The sequence below is a fragment of the Epinephelus lanceolatus genome, chromosome 5 (assembly GCF_041903045.1).
Source record: "Epinephelus lanceolatus isolate andai-2023 chromosome 5, ASM4190304v1, whole genome shotgun sequence".
In the NCBI taxonomy this organism is placed as follows: domain Eukaryota; kingdom Metazoa; phylum Chordata; class Actinopteri; order Perciformes; family Serranidae; genus Epinephelus; species Epinephelus lanceolatus.
In genome coordinates, this window is record NC_135738.1 from 32,589,166 (window position 1) to 32,614,273 (window position 25,108).

The 25,108-nt window shown below is 39.4% G+C and overlaps 2 protein-coding genes across 2 annotated transcripts in view; one reads left to right on the top strand and one right to left on the bottom strand.

Annotated features, from left to right (window-relative positions):
* LOC117254170 (protein arginine N-methyltransferase 8) overlaps positions 1 to 3,970 on the top strand; it is a 39,468-nt gene extending 35,498 nt beyond the window's left edge. The window contains exon 10 of the mRNA XM_033622229.2: positions 1,346 to 3,970. Coding sequence (XP_033478120.1) covers positions 1,346 to 1,429 — 84 coding nt within the window. The 3' untranslated portion in view covers positions 1,430 to 3,970. The remainder of the gene's footprint in view (positions 1 to 1,345) is intronic.
* cracr2aa (calcium release activated channel regulator 2Aa) lies at positions 3,245 to 23,308 on the bottom strand. The gene is made up of 18 exons (XM_033622228.2): positions 23,179 to 23,308; positions 19,231 to 19,618; positions 17,626 to 17,737; positions 17,336 to 17,525; positions 15,384 to 15,530; positions 14,737 to 14,827; positions 14,510 to 14,605; positions 12,803 to 12,990; positions 12,279 to 12,350; positions 11,542 to 11,587; positions 11,265 to 11,344; positions 10,743 to 11,094; positions 10,416 to 10,548; positions 9,379 to 9,460; positions 8,962 to 9,076; positions 8,484 to 8,585; positions 6,373 to 6,449; positions 3,245 to 5,691 (listed from the first exon to the last, which is right to left on the bottom strand). The coding sequence occupies exons 2-18, from the start codon at positions 19,438 to 19,440 to the stop codon at positions 5,604 to 5,606; spliced, it is 2,181 nt and encodes a 726-aa protein (XP_033478119.1). The 5' UTR covers positions 19,441 to 19,618; positions 23,179 to 23,308; the 3' UTR covers positions 3,245 to 5,603.
* Between the last annotated feature and the right edge of the window lie 1,800 nt (positions 23,309 to 25,108).

A 25,108-nucleotide genomic window follows, 5' to 3' on the forward strand; every position in this document is an offset into this window, starting at 1 on the left:
TTTGAATAAAAGCACTATCCCCACCTAGGCTAGCAATGGATTCCAAATACATAAAAGTAAAAGATGGATTCATTTGCTTTCACTAGCACCTCTGCAAACTTATACCAAAACACTCAAATAATAATAATCATAAATAGCCCACTGCAGAGCAGCCTCTGAGTGTATGAATGCTCAATTTGACTTACTTTTAATGTCGATAGCTTAATTTAGACTAAGACACAGTGTTACAGTAAGGCTTAAATATGTTTTATGGCCCCAGGCAGATTTTTTAAAATAATTTTTTTTGTCAAAAACGGCTCTTTTGGTAGTTAAGGTTGCTGACCCCTGGTGTAGGAGAGCTACTGTGGCTGACGCAAAAACACAAAGGGTCATATTAAGAGCAAGTGTTTGGTTTGTCTGTTCTGTATAAAGAACATGACAAACTCTGTAGAAGAGGACATGCTCTGTATGTTACTATAAACAGCCAATTTTAAGATAAAAAAACAAAATAAAAAAACACACTGATTTAATTTCAGATGATTATATGAATACATAAAGAATAGAATGAGAACATAGTTATGCATATTATTCCATTTCTCCATTTCTGCCAATAAATCCCTCTAAATCCTACACACTGGACCCTGAAGTGATTAAGTGAATCACTGAATTATTGTGTGTTTATGTGTAAGAAAATTTAGAATAAAAATATAATACAGTGCATAACATAATTATTATCTATTGACTATAACATATTTGCTATAGTGTGAACTTTTGTACATCCCCTGATCAATATTTCTGAACATCCTGCAAAAAACTGTACAGATCTCTCATTCTAAAACAGCTATAGGCTGTTTTATGTAAATGTTTTGCTGTCGTTATTTATAATCTTTTTCATATATTATTATTATTATTATTATTATTATTGTAATAATCCCATTCTATATTTATGTTCTTGGCTGTTGCCTTCATTTTATTTCCTTGATTCAGATTTGAGCTCCTCTTATATCCTATATATTTCAGCTAAGACATGACTCACTTCCTGCGCTGCCTGCCCACGGCAGATTGTTTTCTCCTCAGTGTTGGATAGCGGTCAAGTAGGCAGCAGCACTGCAGTGACTTCCAGACAAACAACAGCTTCTATTGTTGACCTTGTCCTCTCCTCCCCCTCTGGGGTGGAGAAGCAGGGCTCACTTCCTCCTGTTGTCTCACACAAACACTCTGTGCTTATTTGACACCATGTTCTGCTGTCAGGCCAAAAAACAAAGTCTGATAGTCTCAGGTCTTACATCTTTTTCTCAGTTTCCTCTTGATCATTACCGTCCCCTCTCCCTGACCATTACCTTTCTTTTCTTCTTTCAACCTGCAGCGCGACTTGGACTTTACCTTCGAGCTGGATTTCAAAGGGCAGCTGTGTGAAGCGGCCATATCTCACGACTACAAGATGCGTTAAAAGTTTGACCGGGGGACGTTGTTGGTCCACTGAGAACAACCCCTGAGCAGCAGAGGGAGACAGAGACACTCCCATGACCACAGACAGACACATAGTGTGATGTAAGAGGGGACAGAATAAGAGAAAAGACCAGGCCCAAGACCAAGCAGAGGTGGCCCCGTTGACAACATCACTATTGTCACTCCAGTGTTTGACGAAGGCAGGAAGTTACTCATGCTGACTGTTAAACAATTCTGAATGTAACGCCAACAAAAAGAGGTCAGGAATATTTCCTAGTCTCGATGAATGTTATTGATTATTGATGTGCGTATATGTGAGATGGAGTGATGTACCTGTGTGGTTTGCTGAATATTTGTTTTAACAATAACCCGGACCGTATGGAGGGACAGTCGCCATCTTTTAAATTACAGTAGAGCTCATGTAATCAATTACTGTATCATCCACATTCTGCTATGAGTAGACAATAAATTTAAGGTGTAGTTCTTATGTCATATTCTGTACTGTAGGGAATGGTTACCAGACAAACACTTTTTTCATTTATAGTTGTATCAATTTAACAATGTTGGAACTTACAGCAATCAAAACCACAGCCAAGGACAACCCTGCGTACGTACATGTATGTGTAACGTGAAAGGTAACACGTGTTTGCATAGTCAGTGTACTAGTAGCTTTGTGTGTGTGTGTGTGTGTAATAGAAGGTGTCACACTGTTGCACAGCTCGGACTCCAGATGTGCCCTGCCTGTGTTGTCAGTTTAAGAAAGTGATGTTGACATGCCAATAACATACCTTCCCCCATCCTCAATGCCTTGACCAAGTGCCGAAGTGTTCCTAGTTCCACTGCTGGATTATGCTTTATTTCGATAGTGTCATATGTAGATGCTTGCCACTCTCCTTTCATTGGTTTATTAATGTTAGATGTCACTTAAATCACAGGCCCAAGCCATGAAGCTTCTTTGGTCTGCATCCAGGCACAATTCATGTCAAGAAATCTAGGCCCACATAGCAACTAGCTCTCTGATATCAGAGAAGTATTTTAATAATGCATGATCACCCACAGGACCCCTGTACCAATATCTTGGTTTGACCCTCATGAGGCTACGAATTATATTTCTTGTAACGAGCTAGTTTCTGGAGTACCCTCACACGATGTGGTACCAGATTTTACAGGCTGTATCTCAGACTAAAATGCATTGCATCACACACAGTTCCAGCAGCAGTGCATTGAAGCTGATGAAAACCATCTTTCCATTTCACCTGTGCTCTTACTAAGGTCAATGAATACTGTAGGTGTCCAATGAGGGGTGTTCTTCATTAAGACACACATTGATCTGGGCAAACATTATGTCACATTAAAGGAATACTCCAGCCAACAAAAGACTATTTGTATATGAATTACTCACCCTGTGTTAACATTGGAATAGGGAAGAAAACTTTATTTTTCTCGCATGTCCCCACGGTGAACAAAGAATCCAAAAATTGAGAAAATTCTTGATGAATTGAAGGGGGTCCACATTTAACACCAGCAAAACTATATGAAAACACATGCACTTCACTTAAGCCGTACTATTTAAAGCACTTCCTCGTAAATATTGGAAGTGCACTACATTTCTGTGCATGAGAGTGTTTATGTGAAGGTGGGGTTTTTTTTTGTTTTTTTTTTGGCAAAATCATGTTTGGAAAGCACTGCGCGTATGACTGGATAAATGAGACTTGGATTATGTAAATGGCTGTTTTGATATAGTTTTGATATAGTTTTGCTGTTACTCCAATTCATCAAGAAATTTCTCTGCTTTGGATTCTTCGTTCAGTTTGGAGGCACGGAGAAAAGCAAAGTTTTGAAGAAGTGTTCCTTTAATAATCCTGGTGCAGGGGTCGGCAACCAATACACAGAACAATACAAAATATAATAAGCTGTTTATTTTTTTAAAACCATCTACTAATATATTATCTTTCCCAGATTGTAATTATGTGTTATATGATATTGCGTCCAGTGACAGCCAAGAACCAGCCTCTATTCCCACGTCTTATATGTGCAGAGGCCCTAATGAATCTCTTTAGGGCTGTAACCAAACGCACAGTATGAGCACCTGGGAGCACCATGGAGGAAACTACATTTATAAAGCATGCAACTAATGCTCGTAACAATCAACAAATAGCGGGGTGTCCAACTGACTGCTGCCGCCTCAGAGCACACAGTTCTTTTAATCCTGCATATTTTACCAGACGCTGGCTGGTACAGTTATGCAATATAAAGTTATGTTATGCTTACAACCAACTATACATGATAAGTCACATTATTTATTTATAAAGATACTCATATTGAAAGCGCACCTGTGGAATCTGTCCGGTTACAACTTTATGGAAAACTTATTCTGACAGTCAGCTGCTCAAACTACACACAGACCTAGTTTGCCATATAGTTTATAAGTTATAACAATGATAATAAACTGGCATGTTAATTCCACAAAAATAATAAATATGTTGTTTCACATATTGTCATGTCAACTTAATAACTGAATAAACAGCAATGTCCAAACTTGTCCACTGGGTGATGCTGTGTAACTTATTTTAGTTTCAATGTACCAGGAAGAACACGTCACTTACAACAATATCAACATGAACGATTATTTATTTATGTGTTTGTTTTATGTATTTACATGTTTATATGTACATTAAAGTGATGTGCAAGACACTGGCAGTAGTGGAGCGCTATTAGTGACCATAGTGCAATATCAAAAGAGTAAAATAGGAACTTTTTACCACAACCTTTTGAAATGTGAACTTCCCATAACACGTAGATTATATAACTTACTTTACATGTTATCGTAACACCATTTTCATAAAACACTTGGCACCAAGGCATAATAAGGTGATATGAATTAAATAAGTTCTTCACTAAACTTCATGTGGTCTACAGGGGAGAAATAAAACTGTATTAAACTGAGCTAAATGCTCAGGTAGCCTAACAACCTTCAGTACAATTACAACAAAAACAACACCAAAACCATTATAATGTGTGGAGGCCAAAATAACACAAATGCCTATAAAATAAAATATTGTTACATATGAAAGCCCTGCAACAAATACCACATTTAAAGCTTATAATTTTCCTTTTTTTTCTTATTTAAACTGCACAATGATTTTCGTTAATTCACTGGGAAAAGGACAGAAGCACGTCACTTCTGTCCTGTGCGACATGGTTATTTTATTTTGTTCACAAAAAAAAAAGAATTGACGTGCTCGACTCACCGTCTGAAAAATCACAGGGTGCCGACCCAAAACTCACAAACTGAATAAATCCAAATGTCGCGTTTCAGCACTTGGCTTTCCTCAGCATTAACGCTGAGGAAAGCCAAGTGCTGAAACGCGTCCGTTTGTGATACTGCTATGCGTTATTAAAAGACTGATATATATGATATTTGTGAGTGCTGACATTTGGATTTATTTATTTTATTTTGTTCACCAGGTGAATTAACTGAAACACCCATGCAATATCCTGTAATGCATCATGCCACTAAAATAGTTAAATTAACACCCTAAAGTTTCACCACAACCTGAACACAAATAGCTTCACTAAGGTAGTGTTTACAACGCTGCAAGGCTGCTTGATAACCCGTTAAATTTTACAGTTGTTTGTGTTATTGTGTCCAAGTGTATGTCTACAAAAGGTGAAGAAGCTAAAAAGCTAAAAGAATATACACATAACACTGAATGAATATATTAATACACATAGTAAAAAGCCCACATGGGACAGATAAAGCATCTTTGGAAGCTAAATAAATATTTTGTGCCACAGTTAGACTGTACAACATTGTATATTTAAAAAATGAAAAAGTCTCAGTTTGACTTAAATTTGTTGTTCATCTCTCAAACCCTCAAAAGGAACCTTCGAACTTTTCGTCAGAAAATTGCAATTTGAGGTTATTTTCAAACTGCAAACAACTTGGGTAAACATAAAGAGTAGACTGTTTATAATAGTGCAATAACATCTGTGACACATGACAACGTACATACAGTTCATTCTGGTGTTGGGATGTGCCACAAGGTGCCACAGGGTGGAAGACCGCGAGAAAAACAGTTGTGCTGACATTCAGTGGCACATGTGGTCACGCTATCACATTGTGTATCTTAGTAAAGGGTAGTGCTACTGTGTATGTGTTAACTCTTTAACTGCTAGCAGCAGGTTCTCTTCTTCTCAGAGGGGCTGTCGGCCAGCTGGACCGTCTTCTCCTTCTCTCTGTCCTCTTGTTCTTTCAGAATTCTGAGGGAGACAGTGACGCAGAAACAAATGAACCAGATCTGGCAGAACACACTACTACGTGTCCTTTGTGCTCAAATTCACTCTGAAAAAGTACATGTGCTTTGCAGCTGTTATCGCTACTGCATCCATGTTCTGCTCTGTCTCTCAGATCTGTATGAAGCATGTAGGCTCTCCCTGGGTGCAACACTGCCAGCTTACTTGTCATGTTGATGTGTAATAAATGCTGTTTTGCTGTATTGTCACAGCATGGAGCGACCCCAGTAGTAGAGCCATAATGTCAAGCAGTAATAGAGATTACATGAAGCAAACTGCAGCACATGTTTACCGTACACTTCTAATTGATTAAAAAAAATCATTCTCACACAGAGGAGACAGAATATGTTTTACACAATGATAGGAACACTTGAATCATGCACTTCCAATGCCAGGTATTTTCACTCAGGAGTGAGTGCTGCTTTGTGTTCTGTTCTCCTGAACCAGCTGATAAGAAAAAGTCCTTTGTGCCTCCAACACAGAACAAATGAAACAATTGGCTCTCTATCACAGGCCTTACTTCAGTACAGAGATAATCTCACTGTGGAAGCTGTACAAGCAGACAGTTGCTCCATATTTAGTCAAACACAATTGGTCTTTGTTTCCTGTTGCATAAACTCAAACACAAAGGCCTTTACTTGAGCTCACCTGGCTAAATGGATCATAGACTCCACCACGTTGTGTCCAGAGTATGCGCTGCACTCGTAGAAGATCATTTGGCAGTCCTGAAATAGAGGCAGACATTATTTTACTTGTTGCACAGTGATCACTGTAAGCTGATCAAAAACATTTAAAGGAGTAATTCACCCCCCCCCCCCAAATGATCTGTGTTTGTGAATAAGCATTGTTTTTCTTGCATGCCTCCACAGTGGACGAAGAATCCAAAAACAAAGAAAATTCAGGATGAATTGAAGTCAACAAAAGCAACACACAACTCGTGCAGTATAATCCAATTTACCCAGCCATATCCTCAGAATTTCCCACACGCATGCATTGTCACTTAAACCTTACGGTTTAAAACAAATCCACATAAACAGTCTTCCACATGGATGAGTAGCACGCCTGCACTTTTTATGTGCAAGTGTTTTAAACAGTAAAGTTTTAGCCAAAATGCATGTGTTTGGGAAGTACTGAGCCTATGACTGGCCCCCGGGAGATGAAATATGGCTACATCTGGTTGAAACAGCTTTTTTGAATTTTTGAAAATGTTAGAAATGGATTCAGCATCCCCAGTAACCCCAAAACCACTCCAATACTGTCCAAATCAGCGAAGCAGTTGCTGAAATATAGTCTATATAGGTGATTATCCTAATCTATGCTAATTATGCAAATTTCCCAACATATTCAAGTTAGCATCCCACAGTTTCTAAATGCTGGGGTCCCATTCTGTACATTTTTAACATAAAAGTTTGGTGAACTCAACACCTCTGGGTTCACATTGCTGTTAAGTAGGCTATTGACTGAAAATTCAGTTTTCTGTGCTTTTAAGATTGATTTGAAAAAGGTCAACATGGGCTCAAATTGAAGCTTGTCAACTTGGGAAGTTTTCTACGTACAAGTGAAGCAGTGATATTAAACACAAAGTAATGAAAAATAATCCCTTTTTTTAATGGGAATTTGTCAAACGGACAGTTATTTTTTTTGTTTTTTTGGGGATATTGTGTGTGATATTTTGAAATAAAATGGCAGCAAGCCCCAGAATCTTATTTGGCTACTTACCCCTTTGTGTCAGGATACTCCTTGCCAAATTTCATACTTGTATGACTATTTATGCCATCGTAGTGCCCTTATATTTGCATTTAAATAATTTCACCAGAAATATGTCCCAAAAAAAGGGGTTTTGGGGCCCCCTGAGACCAAACGGCCCTGAGATGGGGGTGCTCATTATCAACATGTGATGGCCCAGGGTAAGGGCTAATAATAGTGAAAAAAAGTTTAAACTGTACTGAATTTTCTTTGTTTTTGGATTCTTCGTTCACTGTGGAGGCATGAAAGAAAAACAAAGTTTTCTTAATGAATTAAAAGTAACATGGGATGAGTAGGGCGGCACGGTGGTGTGGTGGTTAGTACTGTCGCCTCACAGCAAGAGGATTGCCGGTTCGATCCTGGGTGTGGGAGCCCTTCTGTGCGGAGTTTGCATGTTGTCAGCGTGGGTTCTCTCTGGGCACTCCGGCTTCTTCCCACAGTCCAAAGGACTAGGGACTAGGTTAATTGATAACTCTAAATTCTCCGTAGGTGTGAATGTGAGCGTGAATGGTTGTTTGTCTCTATGTGTCAGCCCTGCGATAGTCTGGCGACCTGTCCAGGGTGTACCCTGCCTCTCACCCAATGTCAGCTGGGATAGGCTCCAGCCCCCCCCGCGACGGAGCGGTTAGAAGATGAATGAATGGGGTGAGTAACTGATAAACAAATGTTCATTTTGGGGGTGGAGTATTCCTTTAAGTCAATTCTGTACTAATAGCTGCAAAAAGCACAAAGAAAAAAAAATATTTCTCATGTAACATTATTAGCTCACATGGTTCTTTCCTGTCACATATACAAACTACTTGACATGACAGAGATTAGAGGAATAAAAAACGACCTCAGAATCACACTGGAGTCACTTCCACATGAAACTCTCTTCTATTCTGTCATCATGTTTCTTTCATTTATCAAAGCTAAAAAAAGAAAAGCACCACTTTGTTACAGCTGTCTGACGACCCAGTACCGATTTGTCCACTGAAGACCTTGAGCTTAGGGGACAAAACACATGAACAGACCTTGGCTAGTCTTTCGCCCACTCCTTTCTGAACTTGTCTCTCAATCTCCTTGTCTGTTTTGTTTCCCAAGAGCATGATGGGGATGTCCTCGCCTGCACCTTCCTGTGAAAGAGGAAAATCAAAGAATACAGAAACAAAGAGACAAATCTTAAAAGAGTGCTTTGCAGTTTAAAGACTAGGCCACCAGCTTTCCGGTTTCTGCTGGCTCCCTTGTGAGAAACCAGCCAGTGCTGTGTACTGTAGAGGCAATGCTGTAAAACAAATTCACCAGCTAACCTTTCGTTGTCCTCTATCTTCTACATTATTATAAAGTGGAATATATATTCAATATATATACCCACTGTGTTTCTTTTCAATGTGCTGTATGGATTTCAAATAGAGCAACAACTGCACAGAAACACAAAGTAAAACCAAAACATTCCTTTCTGGTGTCTCTGTGAAGACTGTACGCAGCACAGGGTGAACGTTACTGTCTTACCTTTACGCTCGTCAGCCACTGTCTGACAGCTGTGAAGCTCTGCTCGGCTGTGATGTCATACATCACAACCACACCATCTGCCTTGCGAAAGAATTGTTTGGTGATGCTGCGATACCTGCAGGAGGAGGAATGAGGAGAAGAAAAGAGGAAGTGTTGTGTTTTCTGGTACCTCAGAAATCCCTGAAAACTCCCTCTTGGCTTCACCTGCATTTGCACAACTTGCAAAATATACAGGAAATAATGTTTTAAAATGAGAACTAAATGAAGTGCAATAAGTTCAAAACACTTTTTTTCAATTTGTAGAGGAAAACTGACTCAGTGTAACGTCTAAGAATTCAAGAACACAGTGACCTCATCAAAATGCCACAGCTGAATGTGATCATCTCTTTTCCTTCACTTCATGTGCGGATGCCTCACCTCTCCTGTCCTGCTGTATCCCACATCTGCAGTGCCACCTGGCTGTTGTCCACAGCTATTGTCTTTACACTGTAATCTATACCTGCACATGCAGACAAGACAAAAATTGAGTTTTATTATGGTTTGCTGTATACTGTTCCAACAACACAGGACAGACGAATGTATCCGTATGTACCTATGAGCAAATCTATACATGTACCTGCATTTTAAGGTAAAACGTTAAATGTGGTTATGTTTATATAGGATAAATAATGCTCCGATTAATGGTAGAAGCTGTAACATTGAAGCTGGACATTTTTACTTGAAGAAAACCCTGAGGTTCTCTCTACTGTGCGACTACCAAACTTTATAAATATTAATGCATAATAGAATTTCAGAGGCGTAACTGAGGCACCTTGACAGCAGCCCTCTAGCACTTGTATTTTATCTTTATCAGAATGAAATCCTCCGACAGCTTTAGGGAATAAAGTTTGAAGATTTATATCCTGCACAGGCCAAACCAAATAAATGTGCTATAAACCAAATATTTCACTATGATGAAGTTTGGAAGACCAAAACCTGATGCTTTTATGTTCAAGAGGATTTCTTACGTTGACCTAGAGAGTGTCTCCCTCCGCGTTTTATTAGATCCTAGACAGGTAACAATGTATTAGAGCTCAGCTGGTGAGCTGTTCCCTGAGACTCTGCACAGGACAACATATCATACTATACACAAATTATCGTTATAATTAAATACACAGTTTTATGCTTTCAATTGTATTATTGTGTCATACTGTGTAATAATTAAGGGACCACAGCATACAGGCTAAGCAGATTATCTAGCCACAGCACAGGTCTATATTCTGTCTTACAGCCTGTCCTTTCACTGCCGACACTGCTGTACTCAGTCTAACTGTGAAAAAAAATCAACAGTGTGACATTCAAGCGCTTTGTAAGCACAGACATACAGAGCCTGAAGTCAACAACATTGCTGGGTGTTTTTGTTGCCTTTGCTCACAGGAACTAACAAGGGTGTGTTTGCACTGTACAGTACGCACCAACAGTGGCAGAAGTGCCAGGGTGGAAGGCGCCGTCGCAAAACCGCCGAAGGAGGGAGGTCTTTCCTACGCTAGAGTTCCCAACCAGGACGATCTTGAAGAGGCGGTCAGGAGCCAAGGGACCACCTTCCTCCTGGAGAAACAGGAAGTATAGTAGCAGAGGATTAAAAAAGGATATAGGATCTCACTTTAAACAATTGGTTTGTGAGGAAGGCTACAACAGGGTCATACATAGTGGTGCCACATCACAGAGAAATTTTATATATCTCCTCCCTGTATGTATTACCTGGCATGGAAAAGAAGAAATATATGTCAGTTCTTACTTACATTCATGCTGGTTTCCTTGCCAACAGGCTGACCCCTCGGAGATGTGGGGGCCTCCCTTTTCTCCACGTCTCCGTTCGACTGTTGCTGCTGGGCAGAAGATGCGCCTGGATAAATATCACTCATCACCAAGTCTATATTTTCCTCATTATCTGAGGCCTCCTCTCCTTCACTACACTCCTGAAGTGGAGTCTGAGCCTGACAGTCAGTCTGGAGTAAGTGTGGCAGGTGGTCCTCCTCGATGGAGATGATCCTCTGCAAGTGCCCTCTTGCTGCTGCTATGCAAGAGGACTGGCGTGATACGTTGGCGAGGTTGTGCCTCACTGAGCTGGTGGTCAGCTCCTCTTCATCCTCACTGCAGATAGAGGGTAACATTACAGCCCACACCAGAGTGCTAATGGACACAACACAGATCCAACACTTGATGACAACAACAGAACATATACTGTACAAACTGTGGCTTGTGATCCATTTGACACAACAAAGACTAAATAAATTACAATGCACCGCTTGATGATGGTTTACCTTCTGAAGATATTTGAACTTGTGTGTTTCACAGCATTGATTGAAGGCCTCTGCTTCAGACTTGGTATTTTTTTAGAACTCTGCATAAATAAAACATGACGTTTTTATTCATTTTGCAGCATGAGATTCACGATTCCATCTAAATTTTAGGGTGCTATTCTGGGCTCTGGTTGTCACATGTTTTTTTTCTAACCCTCTAAGCATTAAAAAGAGGACTGACAGGGGGCATATCAATAAAACAGGGTATTAATTCCACTTTAATAACAGCAGCTCATACCTGATAGGATATGTCCTTTTCATCCCGTAAATGTTTGTTCATTTCCCTGCATGCATAAAACAAAGGAAAAATGAATGAATATTTTGAAAAGAGAGTGATAATCTAAAGTTTTTTCATAAGATTCAACTTTTTAATACTCTCCAAAGTCAATGTTAATTTGAATGCCTAGCCTTGTTTAATATACTGTTTTCTATTGACAATATGTCAACCATGATGGTTCTGGAGCATCCTGCTTTCCCCAGGTATATGGTAAAGGTCTTCCCTTAGCTCATTACAATATGTCAGCTGAGGAAAGACTAGCAGGCTCTAGCTTAAATCCTTGAACCAGGAGCTTTAATTGCTGGCTGACAGAAAGTTGCAGAACAAGCAGCTCCAAGGTAGAAATCCCTGTGGCTTATTCACTGTTAGATAACCTAGGTATGTTTTGAAGCTCAAAAACCAATCAGTCTTGCTGTGTACTGTGATCATTACACTAGTGAGCACAGTGACACAACAGGTGTGCAAACAGACAAATTAATAAACAAAAATAAACACTTTTTACACTATAAGCACTGACTCAGTTGTCGACTAGACAAGGCTACAAGAGTGACCTTTGCTCAATGGCTCAAATCATTAGGCTTAATTATTAAATGCCTAATGATTTCAAAACACAATATAAATATGCATATCACGTCTCTGTATTGGGTTTTGTGTTGTCTGAAGTGGGGCCAGTACAGCTGCGCCTTCTAGATCCATACCTCAAAAGGTCCAGTTGTTTGAGGAGGCTCGATCGCTCACGCTGCAGTCCCTCCGTCAGTCTGTATATTTCACTGTGTTGAACAACAATGCATCCTTTATTACAAATACTCTGTGAGCAGACAGACACAGTGTATGCTGTGGCTACACTTTATTAAAAACTAGGGAGAAAATATGACCCAGAGCACAGAAAGGCAAAATGAGTTGATGGGCTCGAGAGAGTGTGTGACAGTGACATCTTGTCTTTTCCTGTCTACTCTCTTCAAGATGCAGCATCACAGCATTTGGAAAATAAAACTCGTCTTTATAAAACAAAGCAGATGGGCAGTGTATAAGAATAAACATCAGTGGACTCTATTGGCAGTATGAATTGTGTATAAGGTATGTATCATGTTGGTGTGTTTTACTGCCTTGTGCCACATGATTTTATTCTGACCAATGAGCAAGAAATAAGAAACTGCGAGGCCAAATAATCAGGGCAGGAGTTATAAAGAAGCCTGAGTAAGCAGTAATAGCTACAACTCACATCTCCTTCTCCTCGTGAAGCCGTGTGGACTGCTCCTGCAGCAGACTCAGCTGTTCCTGTGCCAAGATCAGCTCTTGGCTGGTGTGGTCCAGCTCCCGTGCTAACTCGTCATTCGTGTGCTTCAGCTTCACGTTCTCCACCTTGGTCACATGTTGCTCACTGTGCAGTTCCTGGCACTGATGCTCCAACTGGTAAAAGATCATGGGTCACAAAGAAGAAACGAGCAGAGTAATGATATTCTTTGATCTTTTTGCTTTTGATAATGTGTGTCATGTGGGCCCATTTATTGGTGGAGTAGTGACTTTGATTAAATGTAACTGAATCATGTGTATCATTCCATACAGCCAGTGTTATTCACATGTGACATGTTGAAGTCCCTCTTTGATCACATCCACAAAAATAAAATCTGTAACACTGTACTGTATGTGGGAAGATAGAAATATGTGACTTTAGTGACTCCTAGTGGTATTAACTCACGCAATCTACTCCAACTAAATGCGTGGCAGTTAAATGTACAGTGACCTTTTTAGCCTAAAGTCACAGGATGAACATCAGGAGACAGCATGATGTGACGACACAATACCTTCAAACAGCTGCTAAATATTGTCTGACAAACTGCATTTGTACCATGAATTCCACTAACAGATACAGATGCTTTGACTGTTCTTTGAAACAGCTGAGTTATTAATTAGAGGTGATAAGAAGCTGTGAGAAGAAGAAAAGTCCTTGTTGGTGTGACCAGAATTAATTGAAGTTCACTAATTACCCTGAAGAGCCTGAGTGCAAGAGTGTAAATGGAGGTGTGACAGAATCTGTTAAGATCTAACAGTATCTATCAAGACAAGCTGCTGTTGCTGCTTTGGGAGAGGCTCACTAGAGGAGCATCGATTAGATTGTGTTCGATAAAACCAACAACATAACAACTCCATAAAAGAGTGTTAAAAGGAGGTTAATGCTGCTATGCAAATCTGCTCTATGGCAACCGTTGGACTGTGGTAATGAGTATGTTTTGGCATTCATACCTTTCTGTTTCTAGATCAAGTTTTTGTAGCTGGAAGAAAAAATATCTCGAGATAAAGTTATAGGTGGTAATACTCCAAAACTGGGGCAAATGTATATTTTATTTTTAAATTAGTCCTGTAACAGTATCCCCACCATTCGCTGTCACCATCTTCCTCAGCTCAGCTGCCTCTTCCACCAGTTTAATCTGACCTCTAGTTGTGGGTGCTGTCCACTAAACTACATTGGTTCAAAACAGCGTCTCTGAATCAGCTTAATAGAAAGAGGAGCTCTGTATTTTTGATGGTATTAAAATACCACCCAGCCTAGGTCACAGTCTGGAGAATAAACCTCACATGGCGAAATTCAGCATCACTAAATACCTCCAGTTCTTATGAATATTATGTACTTGAAAAATTGTGAGTTATGGAGCATGAACATGTGAGAAACTGTGTGAGGCACTGGGTACAGAGATCTGTCATTGTGTTATATGATGATACTTTAATAGGCGTGTTTATGGTACTAAATCACTTTATTAGCTTATTTACAGCATTCTGTTATCTGTCATCTTGTTTAATGTGTCTCATATGTGTTGTTACTCTGTCAGTTGAATTTCCCTATGGGATAATTAAAGTGAGAAAATATGTGCGTGTGTGTGTCTGTGTGTCTGTGTCTGTGTGTGAAATATTTTTGCTATCTCTCACTTACCCTTCTCTGTTTCTGAAAGATCTGTTCCAGCTCTTTCTCCTTAGCAGACAGCTGCAGCTCCAGGTCATGACTACGAGACAGATAGCGCTCATAGTCCTTTAGTGCAGGGATAACAGATGAGGGCAAGAGGACAAAGTGCCAGGGTGATGAGGAAAGAAGATGTACAGTATTTAAGATAGATTTTGCAACAAAAAAGGAAAAACTTGTTTTATATCATAGGTTTGTACCTGCAGAACAATCCTGTCTTTTTCATTTTTTATTTGCTGCTCCATTTCCTCATATAGGCGCTTGATCTCATCATCATGTGTTGCTGCTTTCCTGTGTGGATGAAATGCAGATGCAGTGACGTGCTGGTACAGTGTGTACCTCAAAGAATTAACCTGAAACAACTGCCTTGATTAAAATACTTCAAAAGGAAAGCATGATGCATTCACTTAAAAAAATAGAATTATTTGTTCTGTTTTTTCTAATTAACGAGATTATTATTATCTCAAGATTCTGCAAAAAAAAAAAAAAGTTTAAAAAAATCTGCCTTTGTTTCTCTGAATTACCGAGATAGTAATCTGTACTAGATAGTAATCTAATTAAAAAAATTGCGTGTGACTAATCAACTTGTAAATATTTTGGGATTCTTACAACATTAAAAGCCATAGCAGGCTCTAAAGCTTAAAGGGGAACTTTGGGATTTCTCAACCTGAACCCTATTTTCCCGTGCTTTTGTGTCTAAGTGACTAAAGGAGAAGAGTGATTGGTGTCGTTTTTTTAAAGTGAACACATTACATCTCTGAACTACAGTAATACTTTACTTAACTCATGAAGTTTAGTATAGTTTTGAATGACCGCGTTGATAGGCCCAAATGAAGATGCCCCTGACCTTTTGAGAGCGCTCTCCATCTCCGTCTTCTCTTGGTTGGCGTCTTTGATCTGGGATGTCACTCTGGCCAGGAAGTCCTCAAAATTGGATAAAAGGTGAGGTTCATCCCGACGCAGCTGCGCCCACAAACTGCGTACCTCAGCACGACTAATGGCACAGAAAGAAGAGAAACACGGGTTAAAGCAGGGGTGTCAAACTCATTTTAGTTCAGGGGCTGCATACAGCCCAATTTGATCTCAAGTGGGCCGAACTGGTAAAATCACTGCATAATAACCTATAAAGACATCCCGTTCAGATTTTTCCTTTTTTTAGTGTAAAGAAAATCATTCTAAAAAATTCTAAAAATGTTGATCCATTTCCAAAAGAAATGAACAGCCAACGATATCATAAGAAAAATTATGTGCAAATTCAACAGTATGTCTCAGTTTTTCCACATTCAGTCAGTCTACTACTCACTTCCATTACATGTGACGTTTTTCATAATTTTCCATCAAAGTGGAAGCTATTGAAGAGGTAGCTTAAGTCATGAGCTGCCCTACAAATCATTTACAACCTGAAGTTTTGTTTTGTCAGTGCCTCAGCAGCACGGTTCCACCCATATTGTTTTAAGACAGAAGATGGATACAGATCCTTTTTTACTGAAGCTGCTGGTTGACAATATTTTGCACCATGTTTAATATCTTTAAATATGACCACAGAAAGTATTCACTGTTTTTTAAATATCTCCTGAAACCTCTCAGCTTTCAAATGTGCATCAACATTAGGTGTGCTAAGTCATCGTGAGGGCCGGATTGGACCCTTTGGCGGGCCGGTTCTGGCCCCTGGGCCATGTATTTGACACCCCCGGGTTAAAGGGTACAGCATCAAAGTCAATTTCTTTAATAACATTTGCAGTGTTTGTCATGAGGTTTCATGAGAAATTCATTATTCTGTTTTAGAAAGCTAATAGAAAAACTGTTTCAAGGACGTGGGTTAAAATTCCAGCACAGCAACAATCCGACACAATAACATATAGGCAGCAGCTCAGCTACTAGATTATTGTGGTTTTTAAAAGGACATGATGTTTTTTGCCTTGAAAAATCAATTTATTATTGCAGCAAAAAGTCAGAAAGCTTGAATGCTTTTGTGTGTTCCAGAGTTTGCAGCTAATGCACTGACAAAACACCAAAATACTGAGTATAAACAATGATTCATGTATTGCCATTTGCCTTAAAATCAGCTGTGAGACAATCAAAACTGTGTGATGACAGAAAGGTAAAAAGTATATAATTATGTTTCCATACGCAACAATGTAATGTGCCTGTTAACTCTGATAAGGTACAGAAAGTCAAACAAATCTTTGAAAGACTTTTCAACAGTTACAAACACTTAATCTCCTGCAAACATCAATATCAGTTAGCGCTGCACAAACTGAACTAATATAAAATGTCAACTGGCGCTAACCGGGTAGGCGGAAGCCAATAGGATGTGTAAATCTGGCATCCACCTCCACTACTGTTTACTTTTATTGAGCTGGAGTTGTTTGCTAAAGGTGAGTCTAGTCATGCATTTCACAAGATCCTGTCATTATCAAGTATATCTTTCAGTCTAACAAAGCAATGTCTAAACAGACCTCAACAAGAGTTATTAATGACCTTTGAATATTGTATCAAATGATTCAGATACGTTTGTGAATGCTTTTAAATATCGTATCTTATTACATTAAACAGATTTGAACATTCAATTGGTCAGAGAGGGGAAGCACAGATTGCTCAGAGAGGGAGCTCAGGAACAGCTTTGCTTCAGAGTGGAAACTTCCAACTCTTGTTTAGTTTGCACAGCTGATTACAGTCTCAGGCTAAGTCACTTAAAATGTAGTGTAGACTCAAAGCAGACGTCGACAATGTGTGCAAAGATATGACGTAGACCTGACAACATGCTGTAAACACAAGAACACACGGTACAATACTCACTCCTCAAAGACATGGTTGGCTCCGAGGCTCTCCATAAGCACGCTGAAGTGTTTCTCCTCTTCTTCCTCATCTCCTCTTGCCAGGATCTCATCCCACTGGCTCTGATACAGGACCTCTGCCGGGCTCTTACAGGAGTTCTTCTCCTCCATGCCCTCCTCTACAGAAATCTTCTGACCGAATAAAAACTCACCTAGAAAAAAAACAAGAGGTTGAGCACACATTCAAAACACCAGACTTCACCTACAACTGATAGTAGCATCATTTTAAGTAGAAACAGACTGAAAACGTACTAAAGCCGGAGGAGAACTCGTCCAGGGTGAGGAATCCATTGCCGTCGGAATCAAGGGTATCAAATACATTTTCCAACTCCTCTGCACTGAGAGGGAGCTCGCGGTTCAGCCTCTATTTAAAAAGACACAAAACACAGCTGCTATTGGCATGAACAAAGCCTCAAGGACATTAACAATTCTGTAGCTATAACAACTGCTACTTGAGATTTATAAGGACAGTCATTAGTGCAGCGGCTGTCGTGTGTAACGGAACAGTTGGTGGTTCCTTCCCAGATATTTTTACCAGTCAATATTAGACTAAATTGGCCCTAATAGCACCAGATGTGAGTTATATTCCAAACAGCCTCTTTCTCATTCTTCTGCTAACCAGAAAACATCTAATGGACACACTTCATTTTCAGCAACTCAGTGCTTCACACTCATACAGTTAAACACATGAACACCTGGAATCTTCTCAGAGCAGCTACAGTCTTCAATGATTGACCACTGGGTAGCTCCACAGGAACAGATGTTGGCTCAAGTTAAAGGAATTAAAGGAATATTTTAGGTAGACTGAGCTACTATTTGAAAGGGGAGGAGGAGGAGTAGCAGCTGCCCCTCGACCAAAGGGTTAATCCAAGAAGGGACGTGAGAGTGTGACAAAAAACCTCCTGACCATGACAGTAACCACTGGATCATTTCCAACAAAAGCCAACACAGCCACACCTCTGTAAGCAGCTTGGGTTTTTATGCCCTGTTTACTCTGCTGCAAATGTTGACAGAGACAACCCCATACAATCTAGGGGAGGGACGGGGAACGGGTAGCATCTGCATGGGATCATCAGCTGTTCTTGTAAAGTGTGTTATCTGGGCAGAACATATTCCTTATGTCAGCAAGCAGTAGAACAGCACATCAATGGTCACAGTGTGAAACAAAATAGTGATCAAGAGTGCACATAAATGTCATCAGTACCTCTCATTTAGCTTATTAGATCATCTGCAACCTTTGACAGGAGTATTGGAAAGTGTAAAACAAATATAACTAACAGCAACAAGTGCTGCTTTTAAGTACAGAATAGAAGTGAGAAGGACCGGACCGCTGTCCTGCTCGCCATCTAATTTCCAATCCATTATCATAAACACGGGATCAAAGCCTTCCTTTCTGTGTATTTATGCTCCTCAGAGCGAGAGGCTACAAGTGCTTCATCAAAGGATTACCCACGGCAGGGATGAATATCCGAGGGGCAAGTGAATCTGCACAATAATGTGAGTGTAGGAGTGTCATGACAAAGCTTCCGCGTGTCTCAGTCTCTTTTATGCCGCTTTGAATAAGGTGCATGTGTCCTCTCTGCGTCTGTTTAGCATCATTAATGAGTGCACAGTGTCCCTGCGTTTTATGCTCATTCTGGATGAATGAGGAGTTTTTTTCTAAAAAGTATTACGATGCCCTGTAAACTGTGGATGCTAAAAATCGCAGCACTGGCTGTGTCTCCAAAAGTAATTATAAGTTAGTAACAAAGTGTTTCTATCATTTTCTGCTGCAGAAAAAACCCTAGCTTTAAATCACTGAATCATTTTAACTAAGTTCATGCAAGAAGGGTGACATTAGAGGTCAGTCAACCTCACCTGCATGTCACGTCGGGTGATGAAGCCCTTGCTCTCGATGTCACACATCTGGAAGAACTCATGGGTCTTCTCCACAATAGTGTTTTGTCCCACGTCCCCATTCTCACTTTTATCCACCTCGTCGCTGCCTCCTTGCCTTTGCCATGCAGTTCGGGCCACCGTGGTGGTCGTGGCGTTGTTGGTGGCACAAGGAGCAGTAAAAGCTGCCATGGTATCTGTGAGTCTGTTGATATGAGTGCGTTCTTCACATGAGCCGCGTTACAGACAGAGGTGTGGAGGAAAGAGATGGTGGAGAAGTCGAGCTTCAGGCTGCTCTACATCAGAGGCTCCAACCAATGTCACAGATTGTCATCTCTTAGCAACCGCCTCTTTAATTAGTCGATGAAAGCTAGGAGGGAGACAGGAGAGAGAGTCTTCAGTTTGAGCTCTAATAACTGTTAAAAAATATAAATAACTCAAATAAACATGCATTAAATAAACAGACTTAAGAGAATTTGATTAGTGCATTTGTGCCTAAGAAGGGCACTTTGATTCAGTTTTAATTAGTTATCCTGGTAATTGTACTTTCACATTACAAAAACAGCCAGTGAGTGCCATTATGTAAACCTGTATGTTCATTAATGTTCTGTCTTGCCCTTTTGCCGTCTCGCACACACATTATCAGTCTGATTTACATTTAGTCACACAATGTTAAACATGACCCACGGTGTGCTGTACATCTGCTGCTCTTTTCCTTTACTTCAGGGGCAATGGGCCTTGTTGAGACTAACGTCATCTGACAAGTAAACACAAAACTGAAAGGAAAGTTGTGGTATGACGAGGAGGGTCTTGTCTTCCTGGAAATATTGACTGATATAACTCACTTAGCGGTGGGTTTCATGGGGGAACTACATGTGCGCTGGTTTGGAAGACTGGCTTCTGGAGGCTGCTGTGCACCGTGAGTTGGCACAGTCGATTCATGAGCAAGAGCATCAGAGAGTGTGTGTTGACCCACGCAAATGTAGACACGAGGGACTGGCGTAAGTCAAACAGACAGGAAGTAAAGAGACATGCATGTAGGCAGGTAGAAGGGCAGAGGAGAGGCAGGGTCAAAGACACAAGACATACACACCTTACAATTCTAGTAGTAGTAGTTAAATTTAAATTGATTTTACTGTTCGTATCTTCTATTTATTTATATGAAGATATACCAGATCTTAATAACAAAATAAACATCTAAAAATATCTATATGTTTCTAAAAAAAAGCATGGTTTCAAAGAGGTACTTAAAAAGTGTGAGAACTTGTTATTATCTTTTACAAATTTTCTTTAAGAAATACTTGCTATTTCTGAATATGTCATGCTCTTAAGTTTGAGCTAAAACATTGAGCAACATCTTGCCACGCATGACAACCCTCATGAGGAAAGTCACCAACCCACAGTGAGCAACAACGCTTAAGCATGACAGAGGAAATAAGAAAGGGAACTAAAGGTGAATGGGTGTTTGGAAAGAGTGATGTAGTGTTTTTGTGCTCTGGCACACGATTATACATAATATTGTCTAATCTTCACAGACTGTTCTATTGGCCAGAAGCCACAGAGAGGTTTACGGTTCCTTTGTTAAAACTTGTAAAGTGTATTTAGACAGGTGGTCAGTGACCTAGGACTACAGTAGAAGGATATCAGACAAGATAAACACTCAGAGGGCTTTTGCCAGTGTACATACTTCCACACAGATATGAAACGGAAAGACTTTTAACCACATCTGGCACCTAATTTAACACTGGACTGCCTTGTCGCACTTCACTAAATAAATAAATCAATAACTCAATTATAAATCTAGGGAATACAAAAATATTTGTACCATTTGTCATTTTCCTAGGATCCAACTTCTAAAGGCTGGAGCTTACTGCTTTGCATACAGTTACCTTATCTAGTTTAGGCTTTGACATGAACAGCTGTTAGAGCTACAGCACATAATGCTGACGAAGCAATATAAGTTCAAACAGAAATTTAAACTGTGTTTAAAGCAACACAAAGGAACGAATAAAAGCCTGACAACTCCTGGAACAGTTCAATCTGTCAGGCTGACAGATGACTGTGCAGCTACAGTCTTAAATAGTCACTACATTCACCAGAATAGATGCACAGGAGATTCAGTCTGTTGGATAGACATGAGTTATGCTTGTCTACATTTTAAGCACACACTGACACTGTGGTCAGGACTACAGAGAGACAAATGTAGGTTGTGGTCTGTCGTTGTGACCACAACAGGTTTCTGCACAAGATGCTTCTTTTGTTTCTTTTGCACTGACTTAAAAAAAAAAAAAAGTCACTCTTGCATAAGTCACTACCAACAACAATGGCCTGACTTAAAAAAAGGCCATAACAATGTCAGCCTTCTATGACATGATGTAGACCAGTGGTTTACAAACTTTTTTTTGCCCAAGTCAAACCAAAAGCAAGCCAAAATCTCAAGGCACACCTATATTAATATCTGTGCATAATAGCCTCTATAACGTGTGTTATCACTCTTACCACAACATAAATGTTTGTCAAAGCCCCAATAACACATCCTCATTGAATGGGAAATAATGTAACATAATGTGATGTGTCACACACTTACAATTACCACGTGCAAACAGCGACAAATAGGTTCCCCGTGAAGGTTTTTTAAATTAAATGAAATCACATTTTTTTAGGTAGAGTTTGCTTCTTTATTAGAAAATGGGTGCACACAATATACTGATGCAGTCAATTAAGAATTCATTCAAAACTTTTTGTAAAGGCCAAGTTGAATATTGCAATAATAATGTCTGGTAATCGCAAAATCCCACAGCACCCTGGATTTGCATCATGGCACACCATTTGAGAACAACAGATGTAGACCAGCCCAGGTCTTAAAGAGGCACAAATAAAGCTATGTCTTTTGCAATTAAATGTAATGGTTGTTTATAGTGAATTGCAAAACTACAGAGTAAAATCTTGATGAAATATGTGGCATGATTTATTAGAAATAAATAAATAAACATTGTGTTTAAATGTGCCCAGATGATACAAGAGTTGGTTTTAAGTATCTATGATACAAAAAGTAGCCTACCTAATATTTCAAAAGCTACAATAAAAGATGAAGCTGCTTTGACAGCTGTCATGCGTTGTGTTCATGGTGTAGAACAGTTTTTATCTAGGCTCGGACCTATATTGTTGCACTTTTTTGACGGTCCCTAACTTCAATGATTTTTTTTTTTTTTTTTGTTTGTTTTTACTTTTCACAGCCTGCAGTAATGGATTGTGACGCAAAAGAATTCTGCACAGCACAACAAATCAAAGTTACTCATGGAATACCCAAATTTGCCTGACACCCTAGAGGTATTTCAGGTATAACAACTAACTTCACGTCGCCAAGTTAAAAGTTACTTCCTGGAGAGAGGTCACGACCATTTCCACATATCACAACAACCATCGCCATCTGTAGCTGCTGGGGGTTGTCTGTGAAAGAAAGACTGCAATTTCCCTGTTACACCTGTCAAGCCTGCTTAACTGTTACATCAGAAACGTCTAGAAACTTACATATACGCTTGAAATATGTAAACATAATGCAGATAGAAGAAAGGGAGGCTTGTGATAAGCAAAACAATAGACAGTAAATGACAGAGGACAGGTTCCAGTTTCACAAAACACACGTGTAACAAGATAAAACGTCCACTTCCTTCCCTGTGCCCACACTTTCTTTCACTGTGAAACTTCCTGTGGCAGATAAAGCCTTCACACTATAGTAGCATATTGTGTACATATAGCTTTTTAACGTCAGCCTACATATACTGAATTAACGTCAACTAGGAAGGACTTCCCTTTAACAGCTAGTAGTAGTTGTGACGTAAAGCTAACAGCAAAGCAAAGCGCAGACTGTCAGTTAGTTTAGCTAACGTGTTAACTAGTTAACTGTTAAAGTAAGTTAATTGTACGTACCGGTGAATGAAAGGTGGAAATTCAGGTGGCAGGAATTCATTGACTCGGTTTGTGTCAGCTTTATCCGCTTTGGTTCACCTCAGTGTTTACAAGTGAAGTGGTGTGAGTGCAGGAATTTGACTGAGAACTGACGGAGCAAACTTTGAGGGAGGGACTTTAGCAAAGTCATCATTGGTAACCATAGCAACACCAACACGGAAGTAAGACGAAGTAAGTTAGAGGCTTCTTTCCTCCCTCCTTCTGTCTTCTTAGTTTTCTTCTCTTTGTTAGAAGAAAACTTTTCTCACATGCCAAACATAGAAGAAATACTTTTTTACATTAATATTTTATTTAACTTTTTGCATATTTTTGTATTTAATTTTTTTTACATAAACAATGTCACAGAGTGTTAACAATTCAAATATATGCACATACACTAGAGGGAAACAAACACCCCACAATAACTAAATAAAATAATAATATAAAAATGGGTAAATAACAATACATAAACAGTTATTCCTTTAAAAAAAGTTGTGATAGTTGTAGAAGTTGTGTTTCCCCTTTTTTATGATTTAATTTTTTTGCTTTTTCAGCATTACAACAGACAGTACCTTACAGATGTACAAACAACATTTTAACTTAAAAAAAATAATAAGGAACAAAGAAAAGGACACGCACATTTTTCTTGGCATTGTGTAACACAGGCTGTCGTGTAACATTTACACCTCATCATATTCTTCCACTCAGCATAAACACATTAATGCACACAGAGCAAGGATAGGACTCAGAGATATCCTTTGACACGTTAATCAGCATTACCAAACTTTTCCAGATAGGGACCCCAAAAGTATCTGAAAACCTTTACACTATTATTAACTTTGTGAATAAGCTGCTCAAAAGAAGCTATCCACTTTTGACTTCCAGTGTCTCAGCACTATCCTGTTCCCTGTGATGAGGGCTAGTTTCACCCAGGAACATACATTTGAGGACAGGTTAGTGTCCAGTTTTGTTTCCCTGTTTGATTGATTGTTACAGGCTGTTGTTTCACATCGACTTTCCTGATCATTTCTTTTCTGAAACTCTTCAGTATTCATCCTTCTTCGGTTCCATTTCTGTTGCATGCACATCAAATTCTAATTATACAATTTCTTTTCCACTGTTGCAAGGGTTGTGTCTTTTTTTCCCTGTTCACAATTAAAGAGGCAATCAGTTTTGGGAACATGATGTACATTTGACATGAACCAGATTCAGCCTCATCACCTCATTAAAGTTTTCTAACTTCAAGGTACATCCACACCAGCAATGTACTCCAAGTTCTTTCTCCACTTAGCCACGTGTATTTTGTCCTGTCCTTACAAATGAAAGAGATTTGTTCATAAAATGTAACTTCTACCAACTCTGTGAACCATTCCTTAAAAGAGGGCTCACCTGGTTTCCTCCAGTTTCTCATTATAATTAACTTCCCCACCATCATATTGGTCTGAATTAAGTCCCTGGCTCCACAGTGAAGTGTCATTTATGGGCCACTGAGAACATACAGCCCTGGGCAAAACTCAAAGTTAGTCAAGGTATTGTTTTATATACGTTCATGAGCCCTTATATAATAGTTATGAATCACATTCCCAGAGGAGGAGAAGAAGCATTCCTGAGCTAAAGCTTTAACAGTCTGGAGGGGGTCCAATAAAAACCATTAAGTATCTTGTCTCTTAATACCCTTGGAATATTTTCACAAATATGATCCCATTCTTTTTCTGTAACATTAGTGTTCAGATCTGCTTTCCAAGTTAACATACAGAAACTGTCATGTCCCAAGCCCATTATCTTTATAATCTGAGAGAGAAGATTTGACTTTTGAGGTGGGATACCTTTCCTCAAAACGAGGACTAGTACGTGTCTGATTTGGATATGCTTCCAGAAAGCTATATAAGAAACACTTTAAATGATAACATGT